The sequence below is a fragment of the Poromitra crassiceps genome, assembly GCF_964638095.1.
Source record: "Poromitra crassiceps genome assembly, chromosome: 1".
NCBI lineage: Eukaryota > Metazoa > Chordata > Actinopteri > Beryciformes > Melamphaidae > Poromitra > Poromitra crassiceps.
Window position 1 is genome coordinate 52,400,525 of NC_139623.1, and position 18,946 is coordinate 52,419,470.

Here is an 18,946-nt window from a genome sequence, read left to right on the forward strand (position 1 = left end):
CTACAATAAAGTTAAATAAAATAAGATAAGAAATTGCACCTGTAATTTACAGCAGTAAGCACACATGTTCTATGTGGCCAAAATGGACATTGTGCAACATCATTATAAAGTGACATACAGCAACAGCAATGATGAAATGAGGGTACACACCAGCGTATCTATGGGAGGGGTGTGGAGGAGAGAGGGAGAGGGAGTGAAAGGAGGAGTCTGCTCTCCCTGCATGTATGTGACTTATTATACATGCTTATTGCAGTGGGCACAAAAGAGCTCCTGTAACGCTCTTTAGTGCAGGGGAGCTGCCGGAGCCTCTGACTGAACACACTCTGTTGTCCAGTCAGTAGGTCGTGTAGGGGGTGTGTCACATTGTCCATTATTTTGAGCACTTTCTCCAGCATCCTCCTCTCCACCACCACCTCCAGGGGCTCCAGAGTAGTGTTCCACATATGAACCCCATCCGAGTAATGTCTGGATATTTTTAGGAGTTCAATGCATGTCTGAAAAGCGTTTGTCAGTCTTACTGATTGATTGACTGACTGACTGACTGGTCTCCTGTCTGTCTGTCTGTCTGTCTGTCTGTCTCTCTATAGGTCTGATCACAGACATCCTGCTCTCACTGGATGACCGTTTCCTCTACTTCAGTAATTGGCTGCATGGTGACATCAGACAGTATGACATCACCGACAGGAGGAACCCGCGATTGGTCGGCCAGGTCTGCTGAGAGCAACACTCACTTCCTGTGTTTACTCATCTCACTTCGTGCTTACTGCTGCTGTTTCCTGTCTGCACTGCCGGCAGCTTCAGGAAGTTTTAGAAATATCACTTTAAAATATACTGTATTATTTTACCACAATGTGTTTTACCTTGAGGACTGCAAAGAAGTTTCTTCTTTAAATCTGTTGTTTCTAGATTTCATTGTTTACAGTTGTGGAAATCAAATAAAGTAAAGAGGGCGGAGCCAAATATCCTTTAGACATCAGGACTGACAGTGTCAGCGCTTCTCTGTTCAACCCATTCTCACTCCCAACTCCTCAAATCCTGACGTCACCTTTTTTGTCATTTTCCAAGACCACAAGTTTACAACTACAAGAACAAAAACTAGAACAAATGCAATGCAAATATGTATTACAGTTAAAGGAGTTAAATTATGGAATGGACTGGAAAAGAACAGCCACTCTGTTATTCAGATCAAGCCAGGTCTCTGTGAGGAACATTAAGTCCAGATTATAACTGGTAATCAGGTCACTGATGAGGAGATATTTATTTGACAGTGATCTCACATTGAAAAGTGCGGCTTTGACAGTTTTGGGGAATGTTTGATTTTCAAAGGGGATGGATTCAAGGGGGATGGAGATTAAGTTTGGTTTAGATCGTGCTAAACCTGAGGGGAAGGTGTTTTGCCTCTGCGTAATCAGAGCAGGAATAGTGTGGTAGACAGTGTTTACGCCGTGGACAGTTTTATTGCCAGGCTGCTGTGAGACCTTGTCTCTATCGGACCAGCCGGTCGATGCTTGGAGAGGGGGGCAGGTCGGGGGGGCTGTTGGGGTAGGGGCTGAGAGCTTGTCTCTATTCGAGCGGGCGGGGATGGGGCCTGTCGACGCTTGGGGGACAGCACTTGGGGTAGGGGCTGAGACAGGGGCGGAGCGACCCTATCAGCCCAGAGGGGGCGAAGCTCTTAGGGGGGCCCCATCAAAAAAAAAAAAAAAAAAAAATTTTTTTTTTTTTTTTTGAAGGCCAGGCCAGGCCGCAGGGCCGGTTCCAGAACAAGATGACTAGGGGTGCATCCTAGATAGGAAGGGTGCAGATGCCCGGCCGAAGGCCGGGCCCACTCGGGTGGCCGGCCGAAAAATTTGACATGTTATTTTACTAAAAATAATGCATTTGACCATCATTTCAAGTAGAATGATACCACCCAAGCAAGAATATTTCAAGTGTTTCAAGTGCTTTACTGAAATATTTGGACCATATAATGATAATACAATTATCTCAACCTTAAAAGGTTACATATAGGTGCCAAAAAGCCATAAAATCACATCAAAGAACAAAGAAAAACAACAACTATAATTCAAGTTTAAACAGTAAGTGTGCAGCTGTAGCATTTATACATTTTTTTACTTTTCAACTGAGCATGCAGACAAATAAGGGTGCAATGCATGCTTTTGCACGCCCGTAGAACCGGGCCTGCCAGGCCGCAAAGAAAAATGTGCCTTTTTTGCATGTTTGAATCGGTTTTAGCCATATTTAGTGGAATATCTCATTTTAAACACACCAATGTTATTGTCTATTGATTGAATTCCTCTCAGACTCACACCACTGACTTTATTAAATAAAGTAATTTTAAGTCACAACTGTAAAATAGCTGATAGCCCCTATATCCGAAAACACAATTTGTCACTCACTGAGCCAAGTAATATTATGTCCAAGAAAGACTACAGTGAAGCCACTTTACAGACAAGCTTGTTCTGAAGAAGAAAAATAAAAACACAGGTTGCCAGCCAGGTGGCCTGGCCTGCAAAAAAAAAAAAAAAATTTTTTTTTTTTTTTTTTTTTTTTTTTTTTTGATGGGCCCCCCTGACGAGTGGGCCCTGGGGCGACCGCCCCCTTGCCCGCCCTCTGGCTCCGCTACTGGGCTGAGAGCTTGGTGGAGGGGGGGCGGGTCGGGGTGCTAGCACAGCCATCGGGAGCAATTCGGGGTTCAGTGTCTTGCCCAAGGACACTTCGACATGCGGACTGGAGGAGCCGGGGATCGAACCACCGACCTTCTGATTAGTGGACAACCCGCTCTACCTCCTGAGCCACAGCCGCCCCTACATATCTCAATCTCAATAACTGTGAAGTTCTCAAAGCTTCTGCAGTGTTTTAGCAAGCCTGTCATCAGAACAGCTCAGGGTGTCACATGTGCTCGTTTGTTCCAGGTGTTTCTTGGAGGCAGTATCGTTAACGACGGTCCAGTCAGAGTCCTGGAAGACCCAGAGAACCAGCCCCAACCGCCCCCACGCATCATCAAGGTGCGTCAGAACTTTGTGGTCTATCACAAATGAAAATGACTGAAGAGAAGCTAAACAACAAATCAGACCAGTAGCAGAAGCTTTCGATAACCATTTTGTTTGTCTGCCTGCCCTTCTGCCTGTCTGTCTGTCTGCCTGCCTGCCTGCCTGTCTGCCTGCCTGTCTGTTTGTCTGTCTGTCTCTCAGGGAAAGCGTATTCCTGGCAGTCCTCAGATGTTACAGTTGAGTCTGGATGGTCAGAGGCTTTATGTCACCACGTCTCTGTACAGCGGCTGGGACAAACAGTTCTACCCAGACATGATCCAGTAAGTAGCCTACTGCCAGTCCTACAGTACACAGCAGTAGCCTGACATCGCCAGACCAGACCAATTTGCAAATGTGAATGAGTCTGTAATCTCTCAGTTCAATTACTATTTACAGGGGGGCATAGAGTACCGCAGGGATGACGTATTTTGGTAGTCGGAACCCGGTTCTTCACTGTTTCTGCCTATGGAATTTCTGAATGGGTTTTTGGCGCGATGCTTCAAATAAGGTCTGTGGGCAACGCAAGCTTATTCAAACGCGAACCTGTGTTCAGCGAGATAATCTTCACACATGAGGACCACTTTCATGAGTTTTGAAGCGTAAATGCGAGCCCTAGAAGTAAAAAGCTCATGCTACTACACACAGTGTCGCATAGGCTTGCACGTCACGTGACCACGGCCAAATTCAACCTGGAGTGTTGTTGATGTGTGCCCTGCTGTGCACTGATAACCCGGGCTGAACCAGGTGAGGTAAAAATAATTTCCGTGTTCGTTATTGACATATAATATCCCTGTCGACTCAACAGTGTAGTCTCATTTAGCCGTTTGCTAGCTAGCCGCCCTTTTAACGGCACGTAAATACTAATAAATAAATGGACTAATAAAAGTGGTCCTCATGTGTGAAGATTATCCTGCTGAACACTGGTTCGCGTTTGAATAAGCTTCCGTTAACCACAGACCTTGAAGCATCGCGCCAAAAACCCATTCAAAAATCCCATAGGCAAAAACACTGAAGAACCCAGAAGTGTTAGCATCAATGTTTTCTGGACTCATTCCTGCGGCTCTCTATTACCAACGGATGTAGTCCAAAATGCCTCAACGAAACGTGTCAACAGACACTGCTACTTTACTGATCAGCTGGTTTCAGATCAGCTGTCACAGCGAGCCGCTCATTATCGCCAAATAAACCCCGACAGGGTGATGCAGGACTTCTTTCTGTGGACTGATATGATTGGACATGGTCCACCAGAGTATATCAGAACAGTGTTAGCAACGGTCTGCTAGCAGCGGTTTGCTATACAAAAATAACAGATGTAGAATGCTGTGATTGACCAATCAGAAGAGTATTAGAAAGGGGTTGTGATTGGCTTGGCGGTTCTTAGGCCGAGTCGAAATGTGTCCTAAACAAGAGCTTGCAGATTCGTCAGGTTCCATCAGGCGGGAGGGGGGGTGGGGTGAATAGTCTAGTGAACTTTGTCATGTCAACTTCCTTTCAGTTTCAGCCTAGCATACCGTTTTTATGCCTCCGCCGGCGATAGCCAGGCCGAAGGCATTATGGATCCGGGTTGTCCGTCCGTACGTACGTACGGATGTCCGTCCGTCCGTACGGATGTTTGTTAACGCCATATCTGAGGAACGCCTTGACGGAATTTCATCAGATCCGCCTTAAACATTCACTTAGGCTCAAGGATGATCTGATTAGATTTTGGTGGTCCAAGGTCAAAGGTCAAGGTCACTGTGACCTCTCGAACGCCATTTTCAAGCTTGTTAACGCGATATCTGAGGAACAACTTGACGAAATTTCATCAGATTCGCCTTAAACATTCACTTAGGCCCAAGGATGATCTGATTACATTTTGGTGGTCCAAGGTCAAAGGTCAAGGTCACTGTGACCTCTCCAACGCCATTTTCAAGCTTGTTAACGCGATATCTGAGGAACAACTTGACCACATTTCATCAGATTCGCCTTAAACATTCACTTAGGCCCAAGGATGATCTGATTACATTTTGGTGGTCCAAGGTCAAAGGTCAAGGTCACTGTGACCTCTCAAACGCCATTTTCAAGCTTGTTAACGCGATATCTGAGGAACAACTTGACCAAATTTCATCAGATTCGCCTTAAACATTCACTTAGGCCCAAGGATGATCTGATTAGATTTTGGTGGTCCAAGGTCAAAGGTCAAGGTCACTGTGACCTCTCAAACGCCATTTTCAAGCTTGTTAACGTGATATCTCAGGAATGCCTTTACGCAATTTTATCAAACTTGTCTCAAACATTGACTTGGACTCAAGGATGAACTGATTACATTTTGGTGGTCAAAGGTCAAAGGTCAAGGTCACTGTGACCTCTCAAACGCCATTTTCCAGCTTGTTAACGCGATATCTCACAAATGCCTTGACGGAATTTCATCAAATTTGCCTCAAACATCGCCTTAGACTCAAGGATGATCTGATTACATTTTGGTGGTCAAAGGTCAAGGTGAGCTCTCAAACACCATTTTCAAGCTTGTTAACGCGATATCTCAGGAATGCCTTCACGCAATTTAATCCAACTTGTCTCAAACATCGACTTGGACTCAAGGATGAACTGATTACATTTTGCTGGTCAAAGGTCAAAGGTCAAGGTCACTGTGACCTCTCACACACCCAATTTCCAAGCTCTGTAACACAACATCACAGGAGCGCCTTCACGGAATTTCTTCCAATTTGCCTCAAATGGCGATTTGGACTCAAGAATTAACTAATGGCGGAGGCATAAGTCCGCGTTGCGGTCGTTCTAGTTACTTCTACATCAAAATGGTAGCAGCTTGTTTAGCGCAGTGGTGCCAACAAGCAGTTAAAAAGGTTCAAAGACTCAAAGCAGTGTCCTGCCTCCTGTTGATTCTGCTGTTCTTTCTGATGAAGCAACAGTTTGATCACAACATCATCTTAACTTAACTACGGTAACTTAACTTAGAGTCAGAAAAAACACCTTTTTTTCCCCACACCAATGATTGGCACCATTTTGTAATTTTCACCGAGATACACCAAAACTGGCCCAGAGGCGGAGTCAGCACTTGATATAAAAACAGGCTGCACCACCAACACCAACCCAAGCACCCCGGGTAAATAACAAGCACACCCTGTTCCTGTAGCATGACTCAATTTCCCCTCAGGGATCAGTTTTTCTGAAATTCTCCTGAAAAAATAGCAAACGTATTTGACGTTACTTACATCAAATACATGAGCGTCTGCACAAAGAGACAAGAGAGTCCAACCAAAGAAAGTGATCAGAATGAGTGTTTACATGACGAAAGTTTAGGTGTGTTGTCTCGTGATTGGATGGGCCTACGCAAGAAGTGGGCGGGCCTAGTTGGATCTCGAATGTGTTTATCATTAATTTGGCATTTAGCTTCGCTGGTAGTCTAGGGATGATCTTTAAGGTCTCATTAGCTTCAACACACACATCTTGAGTCCTTCACTATAAACTATTAATCGAGCAATGTGCATTTAGGCCATGAGCCAGGGCCCAAATTTGGGCCATGGGTACCATCTTGGGGGACTAACTTTCATAGTGATTTTGGCAAGGTATCAGAAGCGTCATGCCCATTTTTGAGAGTTTATTTATTTTTTTAAACATAGGCGATAATATTATAGGCTGTGTATGGTAGTTGAAACATAGTTTCAAGTTGACGTTTATTTCTGTTTGTAGTTAAAACAAAAACATAAATACTGTATAGGCTAGGCTACATACAGTACAACACAAAAGGCTGTTATTTACCCTTTGTCGCCACCTGGTGAGTAAATACATTATGTAACTAAAACCATTCAAATTGACAACCGGTCCGCGACCTTTCTTTCCATGTATCTACCGGTCCTTGGCACAAAAAAGGTTGGGAACCCCTGCTCTAGAGGACACTAGATGAGACTAATGGAAGAGAAAAGATTTCTACCTTCTGAAAAGGCAATACCAGCCAAAATAAACATTGTGTTACATTGCGTTGAAACGTGTGGTCTCCCTTTTTTGTCAAGTCCATTGAGCCTGAGCAGTGGCAATGTACTTAGCCTGGTGATTATGGATCTTTCCAGGAGGCTGAGCAGTTTGGAAAATAGCCTTATGGTTACACCTGCTCAGTCTGTTAATTTAAAATGAGATATTCCTCTAAATCTGGCTTCCAACCTCCCACATTTTTTTTGCCGCCGCATGGTGGCGCCAGAGTTCGCCTCCTCAGGTTGTTGGCTTGCATGACGCCCCTGCAAGGTATACACCACTACTGCTAGAAAATATGTGATAGCAATGCAGCAGTTGCCTCCAAATGTGTGCTATCACCCATTTTATAACACTACCAAGCATATGCATGGGTAGTGGTGGTCGTCGGTTCAATCCCCAGGACCGGCAGGATCAATCTGGGTGGGGAAAGTGAAAAGGCAGCATTGCCCCTCCCTCATTACCACCACTGAGGTGCCCTTGAGCAAGGCCCTCAACCGCAACTGCTCCAGTGGAGCAGTCCAGCAGATCAGACTGTGGTCATACTGGTCAGCTTCCAGGTATGAATATCTGTGTGTGAATGTGAACAGGACACTCCTGAAAAATAGAGCATTGCTCTCAGTGAGATTCCCCCTATAGAAAGAAAGAAAGAAAGAAAGAAAGAAAGAAAGAATATTCTTCAGGTCTCCTGCCTGAAATGACATCCCCCAAATTAATCATGATAGCTCCTGAACCATAAGGCCTATATGCATGTTTCTGGTCCCCTTTGATAGGTAACAAGTTAAGCAATAAATCCAGTGTAAGTAAGCCTGCATCTATTACCATTCTAGAGTAAATGGAGATACCAGGCTACTGAAGTCACAGTTAACAAAGACACAGACTCCTAGAGGCACAACATGGTTCAGCTTAAACAAGGGGCGGCTGTGGCTCAGGAGGCACAGCCGCCCCTTGTTTAAGCTGAACCATGTTGTGCCTCTAGGAGTCTGTGTCTTTGTTAACTGTGACTTCAGTAGCCTGGTATCTCCATTTACTCTAGAATGGTAAGCCACTATGCCCCCCCTCCCCCGCACACGCTTTACTCATATCAACGCTGCAGCTTTCGGATCTGACTGAAAAAAGTTTGTTAACAGATTATTATTTGGGTCTAAAGCCCTTGCCTGCTCCCGTTTTTTTTTGCCTTGCGATTTTGGCATCCTGACTTTTCGGGATGAGCGACTTTTGAGCCCCCATAGCGAAGGAGGGGCGAGGCGTCCTGCACTGGTGGAGGAGCGGAGGGAACGCTGAGAGGTTTGGAACCTGACCATAGATTGCAGGTACAGGGGAGCTGACTTGTGTACTGCCCTGTAGGCCAGTACCAGTGTCTTGAATTTGATGCGTGCCGAGATGGCAAGCCAGTGGAGGTCCTGGAAGAGGGGAGTGACATGAGAGAATTTGGGTTGGTTGAATACCAGACGGGCTGCAGCGTTCTGAATGAGCTGAAGCGGTCGGATGTCGGTGGCAGGTAGGCCGGCCAGGAGCACGTTGCAGTAGTCCAGGCGAGAGATGATAAGTGACTGGACCAGGAGTTGAGTCGCTTCTCTTATGAGAAAGGGACGGATTTTGCGGATGTTGTAGAGGGAGAACCTACAGGAGCGTGCTGTCGCAGCTATGTTGACTGAGCAAGACAGCCGGTTGTCAAGAATCACCCCAAGGTTCTTAGCTGTTTGGGAGGGAAGTACAGTGGTATTGTCAATGGAGATAGATAGATGCCTTGCGGCACATTGCTGCCTCTTACTGCACTGGTCGGATGGGGGATTGCATCAGAATGGCACTATTTTCCACAGGAGCACTCCTGCCCAAGCATGCCTTGTTGCTGCTGCTGTGTTTTGTGTATTTGTTCGACTCCTTGCAAAACTTTTTTTTTTTTTGCCTGGCTCCAATACCCCCCCTAGTGGCGATGCCCCTGGAAGCTTACCCCTTTACCCGCCCTTATGGGCGGCCCTGTCAGGAGGTAGAGCAGGTCGTCCACTAATCAAAAGGTCAGTGGTTCGATCCCTGGCTCCTCCAGTCGACATGTCGAAGTGTGGGCAAGACACTGAACCTCAAGGATGAGAGACTGGAGAAAGACCCACAAGCAAAGAAATTCCATAAACCAGTGAAAAACATGCTGAATACATTTAGTGATATGTGTAAGAAGAGAGAAGTGAGATAAAGCGGGAGGGCAGACAGGTCTTTGTTTGGATGCATCAAAGTGATGGCACAAGGGTGCAGCCTATGTATGGAGGAGATCCTTTCTCACCCCCTTGGACCATTCCCCTGGGCCCTGTCCACACCAGATGGATTGCTGAGAAAGACAAATGAAGCTACTTTGGTCACAAAATTGCAGAAAAATGTAGCAGTAGCAGAGCAACTCCCAGGGAACTCTGCTACAGTGGTTGCTGGAATGAACTTGATCCAAAGAGTGAAAGGGAAAAATGTTCACTCCCAAGATGTACAGTATGTGTTGTAAATTGCCTCAGGTGTAGACCGGCAGACTGTGAGAACCAAGCATCCGCCTCAGGGAGTGTGCAAAGTTCTGATAAAGATGAAGATGTGGAACACATGGAAGACTTGGAAATGAGTGTGATTATTAGGTTATTAAAGTATGTAAAACAAAGTATGATAATTTTTGTATTATTATTCATTTTTTAATGGCTGTACTGTAGTACAGTAGTCTCGGCTGCCAGACAATTGGAGAGTGCCACTAACAGCACCACGGATAGAGACTGAGACTGAGTCTACATCTGTACTAGACTCAGCTCTCAGTCTTAATCCGTTTCACTACTTTAAGACTGAGAATATTATTATTTAAATCTTTTCATAACGTTAGGTGGTGCTGTTGGAAGCCTTGCATCGGAGAACCAATCATGAGTGTTGTGGGCGGGCCTGCTTTCTGGGGGCAGTGACGCTCATGCAGAACCGGTGTCTCGCAAAACATCGCCGCGTTTGCGGAGAAACATATTACCGGTAATCACTTAGAAACAAACATAACCTGTTAATAGGACGTGTTTCATCCGGCCCGACTCCCGAGGCTAACGTTACAGAGCCTGCTGATGACTTCACAGTAGCAAGCGGACCACTTCCGAGGAGGAAGAATTATTGTAAAATAAACAACAGGTATAAACTCTCTTTGCAGCACATCAGTGTCTTGCTCTATATTGGAACTATGAAACATTGCATTGCCGCTACCAAATACAATTATGATAATAAATGTAGGCGTGTCTGCTGCCGGCCGTTCTTCTCGCCGGGCTCGAAGAGACAGATTTTGACAATGAAATTCCCAGACGTTTGGTGGTTAGGTGGCGCTGTTGGCACCGCTCACCAAACGCCTGGAAACCGAGACTACATCTGTATTGATAGTAATTAGTTATAATATAATTATTAATATTGTAATATTCATAATGCATAGCTTGTTACCTATCAAAATATACCAGAAACATGCATATTATGGTTCAGGAGATATCATGATGATAATTTGGGGGATGTCATTTCAGGCAGGAGACCTGAAGAATATGCTTGGTAGTGTTATAAAATGGGTGATAGCACACATTTGGAGGCAACAACAACATTGCTAGCAGTAGGGGTGTATGTATACCTTGCCAAAAATCACTATGAAAGTTAGTCCCCCAAGATGGTAGCGACCAACCCTACTGGCTCACGGCCTAATTTGGGCTTGTTTGGGCTGTCACAAGCAAGCATGAAGCATGTCTGTGCAAAGAGGACGGAAAGCTCACCCCATTCACTACGGTAGCCTGCTTCAGTGAACACCGTTCCTTTGGGCTGAGTTTCACGCCTTCACTATTGTCAACAATTGTCAACAATACATTGTCCTACTGGTAAATCCAATAAAGGATATTATCCTCAATACTGAGTCTGTGTGTCTTGGTGTTTCAGTATCAATATTCCACACACATGCTCCTACGAGGTCCATTCACAAAAGTGTCCCACCACATCCAGTGGCCATTAACATATGTCCGCCATGTCCAGTGACGGCTGGTGGTGATATTGGGTGGAGGGGCTAAAAAATTATAACCATCAATAACTCATGCTGCAGCAACAGCAGCATCCGAGATACCAAATTGCAGCAACAAACGACACTTGCCTGATGCAAAACCTTCTGTATCACTCACTCACTCACTCACTCTCTCTCTCTCTCTCTCTCTCTCTCTCACACACACACACACACACTCTCACACACACTCTCACACACACACACACACACACACACACACAATTTGACTATTTTGCTCTGTAGGCTACACATTAGCACATACCATTTTAACAAAAACAAGATACAGTATGCAAGAATGGTGTGATAGGCTACATGATAGAACAGACTACATTCAAAACCAACACATTCCCACAGATTTCAGTCCGTCTTTATCAGACAACGATTGGGAGGAGAGAGAGAGAGAGAGAGAGAAAGAGAGAGAGAGCGAGAGAGAGAGAGAGAACGAAAGAGAGACAGAGAGAGAGAGAGAGAGAGAACGAAAGAGAGAGACAGAGAGAGAGAGAGAACGAAAGAGAGAGAGAGAGATAGAGAGAAGAAAGAGAGAGAGCGAGAGCTGTCCACGTCTTTTCCCTTTGATGTCTTAACGAGCAACAGCTGTTGTCTGCGTTCAAACCACGTAACACAAAACTTATGATTTTGTTGTGTGTCCCTTTGTGCCAATGTGCCTCCAGTCTCTACACTTGTAATTTCCCCACGTCAAACATGAAGGAAAATGGATGAGGAAGTAATGTGTGTGAATCTCATTGGAGCTGTCATTGGTTGTCAAGAGAGTCTCGTTGGCCCGCCTCCTCTCCCTTCTGTCTGGTGGGCTGCAGGAGTTTAGCCCAAATGAGCCATAGACGGCGGCAGCTCAAGGGGGGCGTGCCAGACACCTGTCAATCACTTATAACGAAGGTGATTGAAGCCTGACACTAGTGTCTTGGGGCTGGGCAAAGCTAGCCCAATTTGCTGATTTTCTTGTGACTACAGATGGCGCTGTTGCTGCTCTATAGGTTACACCAACATAAACAACCAATTCTAAGTTTGTTTGATATAATGTATGTAAAGAATAAATAATAATAATACTTTTCTCATTTTATTGGAAATGATAGGGGGGGCTTAGCCCCCCTAGCCCATTGATACCAGCCGTCCCTGGCCATGTCAAACATCACAAGAAGCCTGTATGTATATGTATATGTATATGTATGTATATATATATATATATATATATATATATATATATGTGTGTGTGTGTATATATATATATATATATATATATGTGTGTGTGTGTGTGTGTGTGTGTGTGTGTGTGTGTGTGTGTGTGTGTGTGTCTGTGTGTGTGTGTATATATATATATGTGTATGTATATATATATTGTATATATATTATATATAATAATATGCTATTTTGCATTTATATATCTGCTATTTTATATATATATATATATATATATATACACACACACACAGTATATATATATACACAGTATGTACATGCAAAATAGCCTATGCAACACATGTTAGCTCTCTTATTTATTTAGTAATTCCAAATAAAATTTAACAAACAACTAACCTATATTACTAACCTATATTACTCATTACAATTATTAAAATATTCCAGGAATTAATTTGAAACATCGTAAAATTACTACATCAAAGCAGCAGCAACACACCCATTTAGTAAATGTAGTCAATTAAAAATTCACTCTGAACTTTTTGTATAGCTTAAGGCTATATATTTGCAATAATAGTGTACGGTTGTCACAAAATCTCCAGGCACACCTGGACTTGCCTCAAGGCCACCAGTGTGCTGAGGCACACCATTTGGGAACCACTGCTCTAATCTAGACCAATGATTAACTCCCAAATCAACGTTATCTGATTACATCACTCGATCAGCTGTGATTTAATTACATTTATTTACGTTTTTGAGCCGACGTGAGCAATCCTATCATGACAAAATCCAAACTTCTAAATCTCTCTCTCTCTCCCTTCCTCACTCTCTCTCCCCCCTGTCTCTCTCCCTCACCCTCTCTCCCCCCTCTCTCTCTCTCCCTCTTTCTCTCTGCAGGGAGGGCTCTGTGATGATGCAGGTAGATGTGGACTCAGTGAACGGGGGTCTCTCTCTGAATGAAGACTTCCTGGTTGATTTTGGTAAGGAGCCGGAGGGTCCAGCACTTGCCCACGAGCTGCGGTACCCCGGAGGAGACTGTACCTCTGACATCTGGCTGTAACCACTGGACCTGTCTGTCTGCAAGCTGTCTGTCTGTCTTTTGACTTTTGAAGCATTCTCTGAAAATCCCATTAAAAACGCCTCGAAAGTCATAAAAGTGGTCCTCATTTGTAAAGATTATCTTGCTCAACGCAAAGTTCGCTGTTTCATAAACTATTGTTAACGGGAGGCTTCGCCGATTTTCAACCCACTTGGTATCATTACAATGTCAGTAATTATGCAGATGGGCAACCTTTACCCTGTCTTCATGATTTCCTGCACCTGAGAGCTCTGCAGTTTATTCCAGCACTTCCTGTCCAGAATGATGCAAAACGCATCATTCTGGACATTCTGGACGTGGAAGTGAACAGATGTTGCTCGAGGGTGGCTGTTATTGTTTCTCTTCATTTTCTCTGTATGCGCACATCCACGGAGAATCGCAACGAGAGTCTGAACTAGCGTTAAAGGATAATTCCAACCTGGACCTTATTTCCAGCTTTAAATATAATTTTTAAGTCACCCTGATGAGTTCGGTTTGATTCCCATGCACTGAAATGTTAGGGTTGTGCTACAACCCAGGTTTTACGAGTGAGAACGAGAGCTCTCACTTACTGCCATATCGCTGCCAGACCACCCACTGGATGAACTAATTTTACTCCAAAATTACCTTTTTTCTATAAAACCAACCATCCACCAGTAGGTGGCATGGTATGCATGAGAATGGCACGGCACCCACTAGCAATCGCTGTGATTGCGTCACGTCCGCCCAGCTCTCATGCTCCCCACTCCAACTCATCCAGCCCACTGCGCAATCGACGCAGCAAGGCTGGGTAGTGAGAGCTCTCGTTCTCACTCGTAAAACCTGGGTTGTAGCACAACCCTAAGGTTTTACTTCGTTTCGAACTCAAGCTCTCACTTAATGGCAACTTCAACCGCCCTTGCTGCAGGGAGCACTCCCCAGAGTGACCCTGAGAGGCGTAGGTTAACAACGGACGCATGGCAACTGCCCATGCCCCATCGTGTGGCATCGGAGTGACAACGGCATTACCGTCTAGCAATTGACAGGACACATCAAGACTGTAGTACCTAACAACGTGTGATGAGAGGACCATGAGGCCACAGCGCACATGTCCTCCACCGATACACCACACAATAATGCGCAAGACGTCTCGACGCCTCGCGTATAATGCACCTTGATACCCTCCGGGGGTGCCTTACCCGTGGCAGAGTATGCCAAAGCAATCGCTTTCACTATCCAGTGTGATAAGCGATCCTTGGAAAGGGGTCCACCCTGGGCTCTCTGCCCGAAACAGACCAACAACTGGTTCGAAGTGCGTAACGTTCTCGCCACGTAGGCCGAGAGCGCCCTTACGGGACACAGCATGCACAAACGTCGCTCCTCGTCCGAACTGAACGGCGGGGGACAGAAAGCTGACAAGTCTATGACCATATACCTAAAGCTGGCAATAATATTCCTAGGTTGGTACACAGGGTTAGGCCGCAACGTCACCCTGCGTCCATCACCAGCGAACACCATGCAGGACTGCTGCACCGAGAGGGCAATCCTTTTTTTTTTTTACCAACCCTCTTTCCTGACGACAAGGCCAGCAGCAGCGTAGTCTTCTAAGACAGAAGCTTCAGATCGACGGAGTCCGGATGACCCGAGAGCCCGTCCAGCACCGTGACCAAGTCCCATTTGGGAAAGACGAGCGTAACCTACGCGCTCCTTCCATGACGTGCAAGATTAAAGGGAGCCCCTCCATGGGCCCACCCTCAATTCCCATGATGCAAGCGGAAATCCCGGCCACGTACACCTTAAGAGACTGCACGTCCACGTGGGTAAGGTAACACATCCACCGCTGAGGCCATAAGTCCCAACATGATCGTGCACTGATGCACTGACACGGAGAGACCCAGACGTAACGCCCTTGCTGCCCCGTGTGGTGCACGCCTGGCGCGAGGTGCACCAGCATGGCCCGAGAGTCCAGCTCGAGCCCCAGGAAGGTTGCAACCTGCGCTGGGACAAGGCAACTCTTCTGCCAGTTCACCAAAAACCCCAGGGTCTGCAGGTGATCTGTTACCGCCCTGGTATGCTCCACAGCGCGGACCCTCGAGTCCGCCACTATGAGAGCGTCGTCGAGATAGAGGAAGATGCAAATCCCACTCAAGCGGAGGGGAGCCAGGGCTGTCTCCACGCACACATTTAAGGTCCGTGGGCTCAAGGACATGCCAAACGGCAGGATGCAGAACTCGTAAGCTTTTCCCAGGAAGGAGATCCTCAGGTATTTCCTGTGCCTCCGAACCACGGGGACATGGAAGAACGCATCTTTCAGATCCACGGAAGTAAAGAAATCCCCCTGCTTCAACGAATTGAAAGGCGGGGAAGGGAAAGCACTAGGAACGGGAACCTCCCTCAGCATCCCGTTGAGGCACCAAAAGTCCAGAATCGGACGCAAGGAACCGTCCTTCTTGGGTACGGCAAGGTACCTGTGATAGAAACCCCGAGCGCCCCTCTGCCTTGGGGACCGAGCGTATTGCCCCCTTAGCGACCAGCGTGGTTGGGGGGAGAATTTGGGGGGAGCAGGGTGTGAGAGGCTGCGCCCACCTGTCACACAGCTAGCTCCGCAGATGCTAGGCATGCTGGGGGAAAGTCCTTTATGCAAACTCTGACTATAGACGTGTCCGGGGGATGCGCCAGGTCGGGCTGGTCCTCTTTTGAGCCCGAGACCGAAGACGGCCATTGACGGCGGGCTCGCAACACCACTCGGCAGCCTGAACCACTGTGGAACACCTTGGAGGCCGCACACGGATCCCATGTAGGCTCCCACTGGCGAAGTCGGGCCCTGGGCCCCGATGATGGTGAGCCGGTGTCCGGTGGCGTGGTCCGCAGGAGAGATCCCGACCGATGACAGGTGCACGGTGCCATCGACGGTGGGCTTGTCCTGGGCGCTACAAACCGAGGCCCGGCCGTGGCCATGGGCCAAGGTGAGCTGGGCGCCTTGTGCTGGCAGGGGCGCCCCAACGAAGGGGGCAAAATTTACCATTTACCATTTACCAACGAAGGAAATGGGACCCAAGGAGAGCTCCTAACCGAACTCGGGCCCTGGGCACCGAGGACGGTGGGCTTGTCCCTAGAGCTACAAGCCGAAGGCTGGCACTGAGCCCAGACCTTGGCGAGCTGACCGGTGGGCTTGTCCTGAGCGCTGCAAACCGAGGCCAGGCCGTGGCCATGGACCAAGGTGCGCTGGGCCCCCTGCCAGGCTCCTTGCGTTTGCAGGGGGCACCCCAATGAAGAGAATGGGACCCAAGGAGAGCTCCCGACTGAACCCGGGCCCTGGGCACCGAGGATGGTGGGCTTGTCCTTAGAGCTACAAGCCGAAGGCTGGCACTGAGCCCAGACCTTGGCGAGCTGACGCCTCTGCTGGACGTCTAGCGCCAGCAAGGGGGCAGTATGTCCATCGTAGACAAAGGAGCCATGTTAGCGCAAGCGGCTTGGCCTCCTGTGGCCTTTCCCACACCGTCTGCACAGCACGAGTCACGCCCTTGACAGGCATGTGACGCGATGTGCGAGATGCCAGCCATGCCTGAAAGAGCGCCCCTGTAGCACTGGTGCAGGGGGCTGGGGTGGCTCAGCCCAGGAAATGATGAAAAAAGGAAGGTCCGCACACTGAAGCTCCAATTTTACCTTTTATTTAGCCATTCAGCCCAGAAAATGCCCAGCTTAGCTGCGGCCCTGGACATCACCCCACAAAACTGCTTTTGGTAGGGCTCGTTCGTTTCCGCGCGAGCCTCCTTCTCCGCAGTAGCAGTGACGGTGCTAGCACCGTCCCAAGCCTCCTCCCTAACGGGAACCTCCTCCTGGGCGGTCTCGACTAGGGGGTCGTACCTGGGGAATTTGCACCGCTCTATGAATGAAGGTATGGGCTCATCGCCCCACCTAACTCAAGACTGCTCGTCTAATTCGGACTGGGGCCCTTGGCCCTGTACGCCCTGATCAGCAGGGGCTTCACCCATGACAGGCCGGAGAGATTCAACGGACACGCTTCTCTCGAGAGGCATACCGCTGGGAGGGATGTCCTCCTCAAGAAGAGCGAAGCTCTATGACGCAGCACGGCTATCTCGAAGATAGCACAGCAGCTGCAAGACCGAGGGTTCAAAAGCACCTGTGCAGCCTGCTCATGCCCAAGGCAGAACACGCACCTATCGTGCCAGTTCATACTCGGCCAACGTAGCCTTACACAAGGTGCATCCCCTCGCTGACTTTCCCTTATCCATGCTTAGTAGCACACCCTGTTAGCGGGAGTACCGTTTAAGCAAGCCTGCAAACTAACGTGACGCACAGGCTAGACAGTAAGCAACCCGGAGGCTAGCGAACGTGCGCGTGCAACGGTAAGGTAAGCGGCAATAGCCTAGCCCAAAGGGAAGGCAGCAACACCCACAACCTGTTAACCCGAGAGAACAAGCGTGAACAAGCCACTAGCTGAGCTAGCGTAAGTACTGAGAGACAAGCGCGAGCTAACACAAGCCTGCGCAAAAGCCAGTGAAGCGAGCCTCTACCCTGAGTAACACAGGGAAGTGAGCGTGACCGCAAGCTGAAAGCCAGCAGCTCGCGAACCTAGTCAATCTCAGAAGAAAACTCCTCAGAGGAGGTCATAATCTAGTAGATGCTATTTGCACAGCGGCAAAGCAACACTTAGCAGACAAGCAAAGCTAGCTAAGTAAGTGTAAGTACTGAGAGAAGCGGCACACACTCGTGTGAAGCGAGCTGACCTAGCTAGCGTATTCGCTAAGCTAAATATCTCAGAGCGCTCCCCCAGTCCGGGGAGGAAGCCAGTAATAGCTACACGGTGGTAGCCGTATGTGCTACTGCTAACACATAATAAGGCGAACACTCTTAGCTTAGAGGAACGGGTCCCTAGCTAAGCAAGAGGGGAGAAGGTAATAAGGAAGCTTAGCACCTCTGAAGTGAGCTAACGCAACCTCCATGCCCTACCCTGAGAACAGGGCGAAGAAACCGAGCCTATTGTCTAGCTACAGCTAGCGTGAGAGGAGCTTACTAGCTAATCTGTGAATAGCTACAAGCAAACCCCGTAGGCTAGCGCACGTGCACGTGCGCTGGAGCGTAAGCAGCTATAATGCCTACTTGAGCGGGAAGGCAAGCTAACACAGCCTGTCTAACCCAAAGGAAAGCAAGCATGACTAGCAAATTAGTTGATGCTAGTGTAATGAACTGAGAGACAAGCGCAAGCCAACACACCTGTGAAGCGAGCCTCTACCCTGAGTAACCACCCGCACCCGCGAGCATAACCGTGAGCTGAAGGCTAGCGGCTAGCAAAGCTGTCAGTCTCAGAGCAAACTCCTCAGCCGAGGAGAAAGGTCAATAATAAGCTAGTAGAGGCTATTTGCACGGCGGCAAAAGCCATACTTAGCAGACAGAATGAGCTAAGAATAGAAGGCGAAAACATTCTTAGCTTTCGATGACTTTCGAAGCTGGAACTGCCGCCCGAGACGAACAGGACAGGTTCGGAGCCCCGATGCCTGTCTGGGTCTCGTCCGCCGAACGCCTGTAGTTTGGTGGGCTGTCAAGACAGAGTTAGCCTCGGCTAAGAAAGCAGCTTCAGTTAGCAATACAGGGGCAAATCACCGAGCGACCAAACAATGGGCTGGATGAAGCGAGAATGGGGCGCATGAGAGCTGGGCGGACGTGATGCAATCAGAGCGATTGCTAGTG

The 18,946-nt window shown here is 47.7% G+C and overlaps 1 protein-coding gene across 1 annotated transcript in view; it reads left to right on the plus strand.

Annotated features, from left to right (window-relative positions):
- selenbp1 (selenium binding protein 1) overlaps positions 1–13,318 on the plus strand; it is a 60,506-nt gene extending 47,188 nt beyond the window's left edge. Inside the window, exons 9-12 of the mRNA XM_083645435.1 lie at positions 588–709; positions 2,913–3,005; positions 3,192–3,310; positions 13,075–13,318. Of these exons, the coding sequence (XP_083501561.1) occupies positions 588–709; positions 2,913–3,005; positions 3,192–3,310; positions 13,075–13,237 (497 nt within the window). The 3' untranslated portion in view covers positions 13,238–13,318. The remainder of the gene's footprint in view (positions 1–587; positions 710–2,912; positions 3,006–3,191; positions 3,311–13,074) is intronic.
- Positions 13,319–18,946: the final 5,628 nt, after the last annotated feature.